This window comes from Schistocerca gregaria, chromosome 8, assembly GCF_023897955.1.
Source record: "Schistocerca gregaria isolate iqSchGreg1 chromosome 8, iqSchGreg1.2, whole genome shotgun sequence".
NCBI lineage: Eukaryota > Metazoa > Arthropoda > Insecta > Orthoptera > Acrididae > Schistocerca > Schistocerca gregaria.
The window spans coordinates 247363839-247380497 of NC_064927.1; the positions used below are offsets into that span (position 1 = coordinate 247363839).

The 16659-nt window shown below is 36.5% G+C and overlaps 1 protein-coding gene across 1 annotated transcript in view; it reads right to left on the bottom strand.

Annotated features, from left to right (window-relative positions):
• The window catches only part of LOC126284988 (uncharacterized), a 357367-nt gene that overhangs the window by 89780 nt on the left and 250928 nt on the right, over positions 1-16659 (bottom strand). Inside the window, exons 12-18 of the mRNA XM_049984278.1 lie at positions 15865-16067; positions 8072-8171; positions 7651-7836; positions 7153-7301; positions 5424-5528; positions 3617-3752; positions 1992-2129 (exon numbers count right to left, since the gene is read on the bottom strand). Of these exons, the coding sequence (XP_049840235.1) occupies positions 1992-2129; positions 3617-3752; positions 5424-5528; positions 7153-7301; positions 7651-7836; positions 8072-8171; positions 15865-16067 (1017 nt within the window). The remainder of the gene's footprint in view (positions 1-1991; positions 2130-3616; positions 3753-5423; positions 5529-7152; positions 7302-7650; positions 7837-8071; positions 8172-15864; positions 16068-16659) is intronic.

Here is a 16659-nt window from a genome sequence, read left to right on the forward strand (position 1 = left end):
ATATGGGAGAGAAAAAACACGACCTTGCCATAACACCACCGCCTCCAAATTTTACTGCTGGCACTACACACACCGGCAGATGACGTTCACCAGCCATTTGCCATACCCACAGCCTGCACCCTGCCATCAGGCCACCACATTGTGCACCGTGATTTGTCACTCCACACAATGTTTTTCTACTGTTCAATTGTTCAATGTTTACGCTTCTTACACCAAGTGAGGTGTCATTTGGCAGCTGCTTGACCTTGAAAGTTTTCTCACCTCCTGCCTAATAGTAATAGCACTTGCAGTGGATCCTGATGCAGTTTGGAATTCCTGTGTGATGGCCTGCCTATTACACATTACGAGCCTCTTCAAATGTCGGCGGTCTCTGTCAGTCAACAGATGGGGTTGGCCTATACACTGTGGTGCTGTACGTGTCCCTTCACATTTCCACATCACTATCACATCAAAAACAATGACCTAGTGATGTTTAGAAGTGTGGAAATCTCACATACAGATGTATGACACAAGTGTCATCCAATCAACTGATCACAATCAAGTCAGTGAGTTCTGCTCTCACACGTTGTCTAATGACTACTGAGGTCGCTGATACGGAGTATCTGGCAGCACAATGCACCTCATATGGAAAATGTACGCGCACACGCACACGCACACACCTGGGTTGTGAGTAACTAAATCCACTTTCCCTTCTTCCCTTTCTTTCCCCTCTCTCCTCCCTGATGAAGGAACATTTATTCCGAAAGCTAGGAACTTAAATTTTTGGTTGTTTTTTGTGTTTCTATCGGCTGTACTGAGCTGAGGTAAGAATAATATTGACTATGACAAACAAGAATAATATTGACTATGACAAACAAGAATAATATTGACTATGACAAACTAGCAAGTACCTCACCTGGGAGATGAAAACCCAATATTAAAATGGATGGGTGTTGAATCTGTTGAACAAAATTGTTTGGAAATAGATTCAAAAAACCTATGTAATTTTAGGTCAGCCACTGCACAGCGTTCATACAGAGCATTCAGACTGGGATGGAAGTTGTTTTCTGAAAGGAGTTTTTGCCAAACTGTAGCAGTTTAGAAGAACAGGCAATGGAGTAATGTGGAGATAGATAATTTACTGCCATTGCCACTGCCACCGCCACTGCCACTGTTTCTTGTATCTTGTTTTGTACTGTATAGATGAAGTGCAATATTTCTAACAACACTCTGGGTATTAATCTGCACCTGGTAGCTAATGCAACATAATGTTTAGCTAGACTTTCCTTTAAAATGTGTGTTCTTCACATCACTGGTCCTTAAAGTTTAGATAAGTCTGAGTTTTGTTGATTGTAATCCCCCCACAAACAAAAAGATGACAATAACAAATTGAGTTTTGTAATGACCCAACATGTCAAAATAGACACAGGAACAAGGTTCACCCACCCCCCTCCCCACCCCCCACCCCTCTCTAATTTCTCTTTGAGTATATGCTCTGATACGCAACACTAACTCTGCTGGATACTGGCAACAGAAAATTAACTACAGAATTCACCCCTGTGAACCAGAATCCCTTAGAGTTTCAAGATTCATTTTCTGTAGGGGGGAAAACATGAACTCGCCCAAGGGGGAGGGGGGGGCGGCACAGAATTGTGGATTGACTTTCCTAAGATTCAGGATGGTAACAAAATTAATTGGACCAATATTGAGTTTGTCCCTGTAGAGCTTCCAGTGTCTCTCACATTTTTCTCCCTGGCCAAGAAGCTATAGGAACACTAGATCCAAAGAAGCAAGTTAACATGAAAGGTGAGTGAATATTTATTACCATTTTACAAAACTAACTGTCTCAGTACTCTATTTTATCCTCATTACACTAATGGAATCAAGTTTATTTTTAATTATCACTATGTTTTATAAAAAAATCTCTTCTCATACTTGTAATCAAATATACAAGCATTAGACTCTTAAATCATCATATATCATTGTAGAATGCAACCACCGCCACCACTCACCTTGAAACATTTATCAATCACTTCATCTGCAAGGCCAACGGATTCAAAAATCTGAGCTCCTTTATATGACTGCAGAGTTGAAATGCCCATTTTTGCCATGACCTTTGCTATTCCACGATCCATAGCTTCTGAGTAGTTCTAAAGAAAATGATTGAGAATGTACATGTATAAATAACCCACAGATACATATAATACATTGTTCTAATTGTCTTTTGAAAACAGAAGTAGACATCTAGTCATAACACAAAATAGTAGCAGCAAAATCCACAACTAAGACACAGTATCCTTTTTCTGTTAAAAGGAATTTTAACAGCAAAATTATGAGGATAATTTGAAAATAACTTCAGCTGAAATATTGCTGAGGGAAGAACATGCCTGCCTTCAGTAATTTTTGAGAAGATTGTGCCTTCTGTGACAAAGATGTCGAGTGTCCACTGGTATCACAAAAATCACAGGCCGAACAGCATGCAGTAATATGTTCTATGTGCATTTAAAGAAACACAAAGTAGACATTCCCTTTGATGTTTGTACAATTTAAGTACAGAATGTTTCACGTGATGCCTTTTGCTTTGGGACAAAGACAAGTGATATGCAGCATCACATAAGGAGTGGTTGACCATCATCACCAGTGCAGTCAAGCAAAAGTGTATTCACAATCACAGAAGTAATTGTTTACTTGTCATGGTAAGATGGGTTACCCTAATTTTTGAGCTCGTTGTGCACTCAAACTTCTTTTTGGCCAACATTTCATAACCACAGAACACATTAGGCTGTCACTTCTTTCTGCTATGGCATGCAGATGAATGTAACTGTTTCTTGATCTCTCAAAGTTATGGATGATGATAGTCTAGTCTTCTGCATTAATGGCCAGACAAAATAGTAGCGTATTCTACGTGCTGACAACAAATAACCAGGGAGACACACAAAATGCTACACGAGCGCCCAATCTCCACGTCTCGTCACCTTTCCACGAGTTTACAGTCAGACAGTCAGTCTTTCAGCATAGGAAAACCTTACTGCTGCTTGAGTTTATGAAATCAAGCACATTAATCAACTAACAGTTTATAATGAAATGTTAAAGTTGTGAACAGCAAATAAATTTTTTAAAATTCTAGAAATCCAAACAATAGGAAATGATGTGTTCCATTGTAGATTTGTTGTACAAAAAGTCTTTTTCATATTTTGTCATAAAAATTTAAGAAAAAATTTCAAATCAGTGCTTTTTCCATCATCTGTACAGTTTCATTTGGTTGACAGTAATTCTGACCTCATTCTCAACATGGCAACAAGTAACTACAGTAACTTAAAACTTCAAGAGCCAGTCAGATCACGATTTAGGTTGATGGCAGCAGAGTTCAAAAAGGGTACCCACAAGATTGTCCACTGCTACAATAAATGGTATAATTTCTCCATATTGCTGCTTTAGTGCATATATTCTACTAACTCTCAACTTTTATCACAATATAGCTAATAAGAAAATGTTGGTTATCTGCAAATTGTAGTAATAGTTAAAAAAAGTCAATTCGATTCTAATTAACATAATAATAATAATAATAATAATAATAATAATAATAATAATAATAATTTAGTGCTGAGTATCTTTAGGCACACTTGTAATTAATTACCTGATACAATATTTCATCGGTAAGGTTAGCATCCAGAACACCCTCATTCCTAAGAGAGCGTGCCATTTCAAACACAAGGTAAGGACATATTGCATCTGCTCCATAACCCAGCAGTACACACATATGATGAACCTCTCTGGCAGAATCAGAAACAAGAATATCACTCAGTGTATATTGTCACTATTATTATGGTAATGGCATGTAATTTTGTGTATCATGTAACAATGGAAATTCCTGAATGCAATAATATGTAAAATAAAGGAAAGGCTACCATTCACCTGTAACTGGTCAATGTGTGATGAATAGAAACACACAAAAGGAAACAGTATTTGCACTAGCTTTTGAGCTCTTTCTTTTTCTCCACCAGAAGTACACACATTCACACTCAAATGTATACACCTGTGGCTGTGGGAGTGTATTTTTGGGTGCTTACGAATGTGTGTACTTTTGCTGGAGAAATAGCAGAAGCTTGAAAGTTCGTGTAAATACTGTTTTTCTTTGTGTGTTTCTATATACAACACTATATACAACATACCATCCAGCCATTGGTGAGTGGTTGCATTTCCTTTCTTTATGTGTAATATATAAGAATTTTGGAACAGCATACAAATATACTATGACAACTAAGAATTAGTTCTGATTAATTCTTTAGCAAATTATAGGTATACTTTGACTCATGTTATACCAAATCAAAACACCATAAATGGTATCATCAATCATTCCAAATTTCTAGCTTTCTCTATACCACAATGTTCACTGTATGTTTCGATTTAAACAACCAAAGTCTGGGTAGATGTCCAACAAAACCCCGGCATTCTTGTCGTCTGTCCACATCCAATTTTTTTTATGTCTAATGAGGAAACATTTTCCTCTTAACCACTCGTATTTACAAAAGGGCAAGAACTGAAGGACATAAGTAAAATGATTTGTAAAGAATTTTGTGCAGAACTATTAAAATGTCTGTAAGTAGACATAGGGTTAAAGAGGACAATCTTCAATGACAAGTCAACTTTGTACTACAATAAATGGTAAAGTGCCTTGAATAGGAGCCAAGTTTATTATACTTTCTGTCATCTAGAGGGGTCACTCAAAAGGTTAGTATACTCTATTTGCTGGAAAATTCAGAGATTACTCAGCTTGCCAAGAATAGTGAAGAATACAATATATACTTCAAACAAAATTATATGAAACCTCACGGAGGCCTAATATTTCTTTAGTGAGCAGTTCCATGTCAACTGTGAGCTTGAGATAGGTCAACTGTGTTGCTACTTTCTTTGCAATTCAGATTATACCAACCGTGCTTTAACCACTTAGGAAAGAAATCTTAGCAAGGTAGGACTACGCAGTATTACCAGTGTAAGTCACACTGACTGTCAAAAAGCTATAAAGTAAAGAATGATACTGAATGAGGTCCATGAATTGTTACATTAGGTTTATACACATCATGCAAGTTATGAAGCACTTATTCAATCACCACATATATTTGGTGCAACAGGGCTTTACTTTGGAAGTGGTTATCTCCCTACTTTTTAAAAAAGGACATTCATAAACATCTTGTCATTTATTTGGCACAGTACTGAAAAGGATTAACAATGCAACTCACGTGTTGCAGTTAAGCTATGTGTCTCAAATGGAAAGAAAGGAACAACTGTAGAAATGTTTTTCCAATTCCTTATTAAGAATTCACAAAATAAAAACAGTTAAAGCTTTTCTCATTGCTCTTTCTAGAAAGTCCTGATTGCTGTTTCTCAAGAGTATCACAGGTGTCCCTTCACATTCTATTAATATTAACTGCTTGTATTCATACCGGGCTTCTCCTGTCTCTAAAATCAGCCCTACTTTCATACGTTGACGCTCCTCAATCAGATGGTGATGAGTTGCACCCAGAGCAAGCAGCATGCTGACAGGAACTCTGAAAACATTAAAATTGAAAACATTAACAAATACTGAATCTCCTTATTAGCAACTTGCTTCTGTTACTTTTCTGAAGCACTGCATGACTTAATTTTGTTTAACGATGACATCAAAGTATATAATTACTAATATTTGATTCACTGACAAGAAATGTTTATTCCATGAAACCAGTCATACTATCTTGACCATTAGTCTGGTACAGGAAAATTTTCGCGACTTGAGAACAACAACTGTAAATTTGCTCATTAAAGACCAAATATCTTTAACAAATGCTGTGGTACCATTTTCTTAATAAATTGTTCTCTTTACATGCTGAATTTCTTAACCTGTTGTAACTATCACAAATTCATATAAACAAGGGACCAAGACTGAATATGTGTAAAAAATTTAGTATTTTTAGCATTAAGTTCAATGCAAACTCTCACATCTTGCATCATCTAGTAACATATAACACTTCTTACTTATCACTTAATTTAATCTGTAGTGTTATTTTTGCTCTCATCTCTGCTTAAGTTTTACCGTCTTTCAGTACATATTTTATTTTGAGCACAGGCATATGCTTCTGCAAGTACACAAACATATATACCAGGGACTGGAATTAACAGATTTTCAAACACATCAATCTGGTAATGCCTTATCAAATATTCACACAGAAGACTTGGTTCAGAATGGTTCATCAATCATAACTGTGTGGGTGCAAATGATCTTAATCATCATGTGTCCTCAGAAAAAAACCACCCCTTTCTCTCAATACAAGTCATGATTAATAACACAGGAATTGCTAAAACCACTTGTTTTTATCTACTTGTTTGGATTAAGCAATCCTATTTAGTACTGTTTGACATTTACTATGTTCTAGAAGTTCATTCGCTGTCTTAATTAAAATGTTAATGAAATGAGTAATCAGTACATGAACTGAAAAACCATGAGTTGTGTCTAGAATGATCTAACAGTTTGTTCAAAAAGTCAAGTGAGGTCAACTTTACATTAGGATGTTAATTACCATAAGAGATAAAACACATTTTTAGCATTCTGGCCCCTATAGGTGCAGTTCATCTTTGGACAATAATAAAAATCAATGCAATATTTGAACAGTAAAAAAATAGTCATATGGCATGATCAGCTGGGAATTGCTCAAGAGGTGCAAGTTGTCAAATGGATGCCACTTTGATGACTTGCATGCCTTTAAAACCTACCCCAGTAATTCTACCAGGGAAAGAGAACCTACAATTTACAGTGAAATCTGAACTATGTGCTTTTCCTGGCTTATCATCACACCACACAAATGTGAAGGCTAGGATACTGGCAGATTGAAAAATTTCAAGGTCTGACCACCATTTGATCCCATGACCTCCCAGTTTCCAGGCATGCACTTTATCACTAGACCGCCAAACCCGACATTCAAGCAACAGATGCATTGTTATAGTTTTTGGTAAGAACAGGTGACCTAAATTCAATTATTTTCATGTCATACTTGAAAGCAGCACTAAAACCTTATTGCAGAACTTTCAAAATATACAACATATAGATTACTTTTTCCCCGATCATTCTCTAATATATTCTAGAATATTGGAGGTGGTTCCACAATGTTAATCTCTACAAATATGTTAATCAGTAATTACCTTTCTGGTCCAGCACGTCGGTCTGACAGAACAATCAGTTGGCACTTGCTCTGTGCAGCCTGGCACGCTTCATTACAGATGCGATCAAGTGCTTTTGACAACCCACCAGGACCATCTGATCGATCAAATGTGATGTCAATTACCTTTGTCTGAAAGAAAAATGTATTGCTCATTGATCATAAAAATCCCATTAATTGTATTGCTATACGACTGCATATATGTTGCTATGCAATTAACTACACTGCAACCATAAAATAATGACAGTCCTAGTCTCAAACCACAATTTAGCGAAAACATTATCAATTTCCCACTTGTTTCCTTTAGCTTTGCCTTACAGAAAAAATTGGTCAAAGAATAACAAATTGTTAGAATAATGAAAAATAGGTAAGGAGCAATAAATATAAGCTTGTCCTCTATACATTTGGAAACATCTGAGAAATAAATGGAAGTGTAACAGCATACATCACGAAATATAATAATTTAATAAATATTTGTTACCTTCCACCCACGGTGAGTTGTTGCCTTGATAACTTCTAAATCACTAAGTGATAATATAGGACGTTTCAAGAAGAGCCTGTGGCACTGTTTCTCACTGGGTTGGAGCAAATTTGCCTCAGGACCAATGGGGCACATCAGTGACATAACTATTTTCTCTCTGAATGGATCAATTGGTGGGTTCGTCACCTGGAACAAAACCATTTAAAATACGGTAATGAATAGTCCTTAAATTTGTCATATTTCACCAAGGACTTAAGCTACGACCTCACCAAATAATTGTCGACAGACACATAAACAAGACTGGGAATGCGTTTTAACGCAGATATTTGGTATATGATTTTATTGAGATTGTAGGTAAATACTATAGCAACAAGTACAAAATATACTTAGTTTAAAGGAAGTTTTTATACGCAAACAGTACCTGAGCAAAAAGTTGTTTAAAGTAATCGTACAGCAATGGCTGGAACTGTGAAAGGCAAGCAAGTGGTGCATCATTTCCCATAGAACCAAGTGCCTCCTTCCTGGACAAACAAAATAAGAACAACATTAGCACATTGGAAAGGGAAGACGGGAGAAATGGAAAGCTACCAATAAACTCCCTGTAGTATCAGTTAATATTAGTCTTTACAAGTTAGTTTGCTTACACAAAAAGGCCCAAATGCTTCTGTTCGGCATTTTCTTGAACTTATCTTTAATTACCTTTTATTTTTACAATGTTGAAACACTGGGGAGAAATTTCCCACATTGAATGGTGAACACAGAGACTGACACCGTCAGCAAATTTAAATGTTGGAGTTTGATAAATTTAAATGTTGGCATTTGATTTATTGAAGTAATTATTAAAACTTTATGACCGCCCTTTTAATTTTTGCAGTTACTTTGAATTCTAAAAGGCACATGCAAAGTACATCATTTTCTATTAATAATATCATTATGGATGCCACCTTTTTCAATGTAATGGTCTAAAGTGTCATGGTAATATGGTGAAATCCAGCAATCCATGAGTTAGGAAATAAAGATAGAAAATGTAGACAAGAAATACAGTATTTTATTTCATTAATAATGTTGAGTTAATACTGAAAATTAAAAATATGAAACAAATGAAGTCAGAAGAACTCAGAGAACCATGTTATGTATCAACAAAAAGAACTAGCAAAAAATTATTCCAATTTGATGGCATTTGCAATGCATCGCTTATAAAACTTCACATCTGATCAATGTTAACTGATGTGGCAGTGTCTTCATGTCTATTTTTTATGCTGAATGGTTCAGTAAAACTGAGTAAATGTATTTTTAAACCCATATTTTTTGGACTGCTTGTGTAGAGTGTAACTCAAACCCAGCATTCACCTATGGTGGACATGTGAAAAAGAACTGAGCCAAGACAGTCCACGTCTTCAAAGATTGACACTTTACTGTGCAGGCATGGCCCCCGGACAGCTGAATTTGTAAATCTGCTTGTTGTGTTGTGAAGCACCTCATGGAGATGAATATGGTGTCAACATCTGGTGAAGATACATTTCTGACCTTTAAATGTCATACTACTTCCCCCTCCCTTTTACTGCAGAAAAAGATGTCTTCTCTTTCCAAGTTATTTGTTTGGGTCCATAGATGAAGACAATGGGTCATTTCACATCAAGGGGCCTAAATTTAAACAAGGTCCCTTCGTGAATGTCTCCAATTTTGATGAAGTTTTCACAGGATATACATATAGGTCTTACATGAAACTTTATCAAATTACAAATCTCTAAGCCATATGGTGAGGCAACTAACCATGTTTTTGTAGAAGCTAGTTCTTCCACATCTCAACCAATATGAATAAATCACCAATTTTGCTTTAATGCAGCTCATGGTCAAAGGGGACATCCAGGCTAAAACTTTGCGATTCTGCTCAACTCTTTAGGTACAGAATCCTAGCTGTTGCACATGTGCCCTGTGTACTGCAGATTTATCATAACTGCTGTAAAAGTAGCTCATAAGTACTGTCATGAAAAATGTGGTTCATATTTTGGCAACTTGTACCATATGACAGAATGACTTTCTGATGCAGATTTTTTCCCTCATTTGCAGCCATCCAGCATGTTGCAAGGCTGTACAAGGGATGTCTTGATTACTCAATTAATTACAAAGCCATCCATGATTAAAACGAAAAAGTTTTCCTCCAGATGGTAAACCTTAACACAGTCAGGAAGCCAATTGCATGAATTCATTCTGCAGCTGCAGAACATGACAATATTATAACACAGACATTTTCCTTGTCCATCCATTACTGCCCATAATAAGTGATATTTTTAACCTTTCTTTGACCTCCAACATATTTCCAATGGCCTGGAAAAGCACTCAAAGCATCTACTCAAAAAGTAATCTCCTGAAGAACCTTGTGATTACAGGCTCATTTGCATTCTACCAGCATTATCTAAGGCTTTACACTACATAGTTCACAATCAGCTTTAGAATACATAGTTCACAATCATCTTACCAATTACTTAACATCTAATCATTTTCTGCATGAATATCAATCCAGTTTCCAGAAAAACTGCAGTGCGACAATTGTTTTTATGAAAGTGGCCGACAAATGGAAATAAGTTATGGACAAGCTATCACATGCCTTCTGGATTTCAGCTAAACTCAAAAGTTAAACCTTTTCTTCAAGTGATGCACAATGGTTCCACTCATATCTTATATACCACCGACAATGTGCGAGGAGTAGAACAAAGAGGTCACAATGGAATAATGCTGTATCATGGGTCCCGCATGGATCAGTACAGGGTCCATTACTTTTCTCATTATATGTTAATGATGTGTCGACTATTATCTCTCGTTGAAAAATCATTTACATGCTGACAGACTTAAGTTATACCCAAGTGCAAGTCCAACAAACCAGCGCACAGCCATCCAGAGCATAAAGGCAGGCTGACTTGCTGTATAAGAATGGATGCACAACATGGGTTTCAAACGTAACCCACATAAAATGCAATCTATCTTATCTTAGTCACTGACAGGAGATTTATTACTCCTCAGTTCACAGATTCTCTTCCACCTTTAATCCTAAACATTACAGAGATCACCTTTCCCTTCTGAAAAGCATTTGAGGATGATTCTGAACTATCACCTAGACTGTATTGAACACACAATTGCAGTCTGTAAGAAGGTGTCAGCATCACTTCATTCACTACAGAAATATAAAAAAGCATTTTTTCTCGAACTTAAAAAGAAAACTAAGAGTTGTTAGTACTGCTCATCCCTGACTATAATGGTCCTATTCTCCAAAGTTCTTTAGTACATGACCCCCTCCCCCCCTTCAGTTGCAACTGGCAATGAATGCTTGGGCGCAATTCATTTATGATGTCTACTATTTTGACCATATAACTCCCACCAATGAACAATTATCAAAGCTATGTGCCAAGAAGCAGAGAGATCATCATCATACCCTGTGTTTGCTGCATCTTCTTCTCAATCATTGCAGTCCTTACTATTTATCTTCAACCCTTAAGACTGCCATTTGAACACCCTAGCAGAAATAATTGTTCTCAACAATGCAAAATACTCTGTGTCACTACACAACATTGCCATGTCCTCTAAATCATTTTCTGTACCATGAATCTGACTTTGGAACAATCTTCCCCAAAATATTAGAGAACTTAAAACCTTATGACAATTGAGAGTGGATGAAGGGGAAAGGAAAAGAGATGGGAAGGAAAGAACTACTGATATCAATGCATCAGGAATTTATATGGGATCAGCGGTGGTTAGTGAAAATGTGTGCCAGACTGGGACTCAAACCCAGGATCTCCTGTTTATATCAATTTAATTCCAATCCTCTCCTCTTTCATTGCCTCTTCCACTTTTTCTAATACTAAATGAGGCTTCAAAAGTTCTGAACTACTCAATGTCATTCTTAAGGGCCTCAGCAAAGGTTTGAAATCATGAAATGCTCAATTTTTACCTTTTTGTATTTTAAAAATCTGTGGACTTCCCCTTTCAATTGATATATAATTTATTCACTTCAGAAAACTACAATTATTTTTAAAATATTTTTGAAATACATTCTTCATGGGCATGGCCCACTGTGGCACTTTTCAACTGGTGTCAAACGTTTTACTCGTGAATTTACATGCTCTTCATGTATATTTTAGTGGTGTGAGAGAGAACAAGTGCTAGAAATTAAGTGTTGTAACCAGTGATAGCTCGATATAAATGGTTTACTCAATTGTTGTGTGTTTCATGTTTATTTACTCTTTGTAATACTGAAAATATTCGTAGCGAATTCTATTAACTGAGGCTTTTGTTTTATTGAAGGATAACCATGGGTAAATGTAAAGTGACAAGAAATCCTCTGAAGCCTTTTAAGAAAAGGAGAAATATGGAAAGCCAAAGGTAGATGTTATTACAGTGAACAATAAAGACAATAACCAACTGTGTGAAATTAACCTTGCTTCTACACCTGCGCATTGTAATGAGAAATAAAGTACTTCGCAGAGGTAGCTTGTTTCAGTTACAGAAAAGTACAAGTGTTTTATGGGAGAATGGGGTGCAAATAAAATATCTTATGTGTCAATTCTCAAAGAAATCTTTGCAAATTGTGAGAGATGTATTCAGTGTAGTGAAGTTGGTCATAAATACGCTAATGAAAATCACCTAGGACCTACTAGTGAAACTGAACTGTAGTGTGGGAAGTGTTCATACATGTCCACCTTTTGGAAGAGTGTTGCAGTGACTCCAATGAAGAAAATGACAGCAAAATCTATGAACACAACCTTAGATTTGTTTATGTCTTGCATAAGATTGATAAGCATGCTACTGCAGGTGCAGTTATCTGTGGCATGATGAACCTTCCATATCACCCAATCAAGTTTATGGACTATAATAGATTTATAGGGTCAAAAATAGAAGACGTCTGTGTAGAACCTATGAAGAAAGCTGTGGAAGAGGCAGTAACAGAAAATGGTGGTAAAAGAGACTTTACTGCAGCATTCGATAATACCCAACATAAGCGGGGACATACATCTCTTCATGACATACTATCTGCCAACAGTATGTATACAGGGACGTTTTATATGTAGCAGTAATATCTAAATACTGCAGGTGTCCACAAGAAAATAAAGGCACACATGAAAATAATTGCACAGCTAACTATAGTGGCAGTGTTGGAGGAATGGAAGTGGCTTGTGTAGCTAGTACATTTCAACATTCTGTTGCATGTGATAAAGTGCAATATGTGAATTACCATGTTGGTGGTGACTCTGGAAGTTTCAAACATATTCACAGTGGTTCTGGAAGTTTCAAACATATTCAAGAACTGAAGCCCTGTGGTGATGATGTAGTGGAAACATTTTAGTGTATTGAACACATACAGAAACAAATGGGATCAAGACTTCAGTGACTTAAAGCTTCACAAAAAAAAGTCTGTGATGGTAAAGGGTTGCATGGGAAGAGAAGGTTAACTGACAGTGTAAATGAGAAAATACCGAACTATTATGGAATGGCTATTAGACAAAACACACACAGTGTTGATGACATGAAGGAGGCTGTTTGGGCTCTTTTTTTTCATACTTTTTCATCCAATCAAAGTCCCCATCACTACTTGTGTCCAATAGGAGATAACAGTTCATATAAGTACACAAGGGCTTGCTAACTGGTGATGTGTACACTCATAAACATAGTCAGTCTGATGTGGTAAAGGATGTATAAAACCTATTTCCAGGGACTTAGCAACACCTGAACTGTTGATGTGTGTTCATGGAAAACTCAAAACCCCCAATGAAAGTATAAATAGTGTTACATGATCAAGAATCCCCAAGCCTGTGTTTATCGAAATAGAAACACCACTTTGGTGTGTATGATGATGTTGCTACTTTCAGTGATAGCAATGTTGTAAAGTGCAAAGTATTTCGAAATATTGAAATGAAGATAGGTTTCAACATGTACGAATGATGCTTGCTTTAGACAAGGAACATCTTCGGGCTGCTGACAGGGCTGCAAATAGCCTAGAAATACAAGTCAGAGTAAACAGGTGGAGAACAAACAGAAAGCTGGAGGAGTAGATTGCAGAAAATAAAGATATTACATCCTGTGGACCTGGAGTGCACTAAAAAGGTAATTCAAACTAGAGTGTAGTTTCAGTTCTCTGAGACTGCAGACGTGTGTGAAAGTTGTGTGCGCACGCGTGCGTGTGCGTACTATTGACAAAGGCCTCAATGGCTGAAAGTTATGACTGTGTGAATCTTTTATTGTGCCCATCGCGATTCAGCATCCTCGATACATGGTGAGAAGCAACTTTCCTTCTCTGGTTTTGTTACATTCCATCCTTGATTTTCCATTGTTTAGTTTAAACTTTGTCACTTGATTCCCAAAAGTTTTAATTTTTCTTACAAATTACATGGTCTCAAAGTATCTACCAAATTTACTTGCTTCGAATTTTCAGGAAATGTTACACAGTCCCTTCTGCATAGCGTAACACTGCCTTTTTTCAAAAACCTGTATACTGTTGAATTTATAAATAAAAATGGCACCAAAAGTAGTGAATTTTCATTACAATAGAAAAAATTAATCTCTGAATTCAAATTTTTTAAAATTCCATTGTTAAATTGTAGCCAATACTCCAATAAATAAAAAAAAATTCAAATTCCTAGCTAAAATACTTTCTGACAAAACATGTAATTTATAAGCGTATTTTAAAATTGGGAAAACAGGGCTTTCTATAGCCCTTAACGCCACCATTTAAGAGTGGAAAATCCAGGCTGGAATGTTACAGTGGAATGCGCGCGCGCGCGCACGCACGCACGCACGCACGCACGCACGCACGCACACAAAAATAATGTGATGCTTGCTTTAGACATATAGATCCATAACATTACTGTACTACTATTATATTACAAATTATTATTTTTATGAACAACACTAATTATTATGATTATGACTATTGTTGTTGTTGTTGTTGTTGTGGGTTATGTAATTGTTCGCTTGTATTGTTCCTGGTCAGATGTAGGAGAGGGAGGGCCTTCACCATTGAAACAAGTCCATTTTATTTGATTGGTAGAAGTTTCATTTTTCAGACAAACCAACACATAGATAATGAAGATTAAAAACATGTTTTGTTTCCTATTACGAATGTGAACATGAATATGAACATTTGAAAATTATGTAAAAAGTGTTGTGTGTCTGTGCTTTTCTCAAAATAAAAATGCATTTGCCTAGCCTTTGGCTTTTAGAAATATTTGTTAATTTAGATTGTTTCTGTGTTGTTTTGGAATTCAGCACAACTCTTTCCACTATCCACAAAAATCCAATTTTTTCAGCGGAAAATATTGTTTTTACATTTAACAGTTGAAAACAAAATCAAGCAGAAGTTAATTGAAACCACAGTCAAGCAGAAGTTAATTGAAATCACAGCTTAGTGGATGTTAAAATCAACATTGTAATGTAGTATAAATAAATAAGTACATACCTGATTAGCCATTCATTCTGTAATTTATCAGAATACTGGGGCTCAGGGATGTAAATTCCAGTTAACACTAACACTTATAACATTTTTTAAGTTTTTTCTATTATGTAGGCAGTTGACAGTATTCTCTGGTCTCAGTAAAGTTACATACATAGCTGAGTAGTGTAAGAGAACCATGCTGACTTTCCTCTTAGCAATTAAGAAGGAATTCCGATACTTATCAGAGTGGAGTAAAATAGCACGAGCCATAATTTGTAGATTGAGAATCTCAGAGAAGTAGTCTACAGAGGCTGTTTCTGCGTGTCATTTTGAAACTTGACTCATTTCAAATCCAGGTTCTTAGGACATTCTTGGAAGTTCGCATTTTAAGTTCTTAAACAAAATGTGTTTTTTTTTTTTTAAAGAATACTCCACAAGGTTCCAATAAAACAAAATCAATCAAGCAACAGATCTCAGACTAACAGACATAAACTGGAACGGTTCCTTGTAGAAAACTGTTGTCATTTGGTACAGGAGTTGCTCACAACAGTTATGAAGCTTTCAGTGTAACAATTCCTAATTATACAGTCCAGTCCTGCAACCCTACAATAACCAGTGCAGAATTAAATGTGCATCTAGCCTAGGTTATACAGAATTACTACTTTTATTTTATGAAGTCAGTATAACAAATTATTCAATACTATACAGCTTCTGCCTGGGTAGTCACACAAAAAGCTGAATGATAAATAAAGTAAATAAACAAACAAACAACAGTAAAAGTTGTGACTTACTTAGTTTTAATCATTGGCACTAGCAGCATATTAACTGTTTCAATAGTGTATCCAAAAACACCAAGACGTGTGTCTCCTCCCCACATGTGTGCCAACATGTCTTCTGAAATGCCACTGACACTGGCAACCATCTCACTATCGCCAACACCATTTGTGATTGATAATGGACCATGGTGTGCTGCTCGTAGATCTTCCATATGTATCTGTTAACATTGAACATTATGTGAGAAATATTAACAAATAAAATGTGACAGGAGAGTAGCTACCAGAAGAGAGAAAATTCAATCTGGATAATCTCTGTCTCTCTCTCTCTCTCTCTCTCTCTCTCTCTCTCTCTCTCTCTCCCTCCCCCCCCCCCCCCCCTCTCCCTAACCCTCACCCCCTTCTCCTAATTTACACACACACACAGATAAGCCAAAACATTATGACCACTGTCGACAGCAAGAGTGAGAGTAGACTGATGGCTTTATGATTACTTAGTAGTAAAAGAAATGGTTAAGTTGAGGAGAGATGAATAGGGAATCTTCATAGTAATAATATGGTGCACTAATAAGGAAGTCCACTGATATAAACGACTTTGAGTACGAGAGGGTTGCTGTGGCCCAGCACCTGTGAACAAGCACCTTGTACATGGCTGTTTGTGTACTGCCATCATGTGCATCTATGGAAACTGGTTGAAGGACAGAAAAGCACGAGTAGGTAACAAGCTACCTCATCACAGAGCTTAGAGATCTAAGGATTTTCACTCTGTAAAGCATGATAATTGGCTACGAGTGCTGAATCTGATGACAAAGT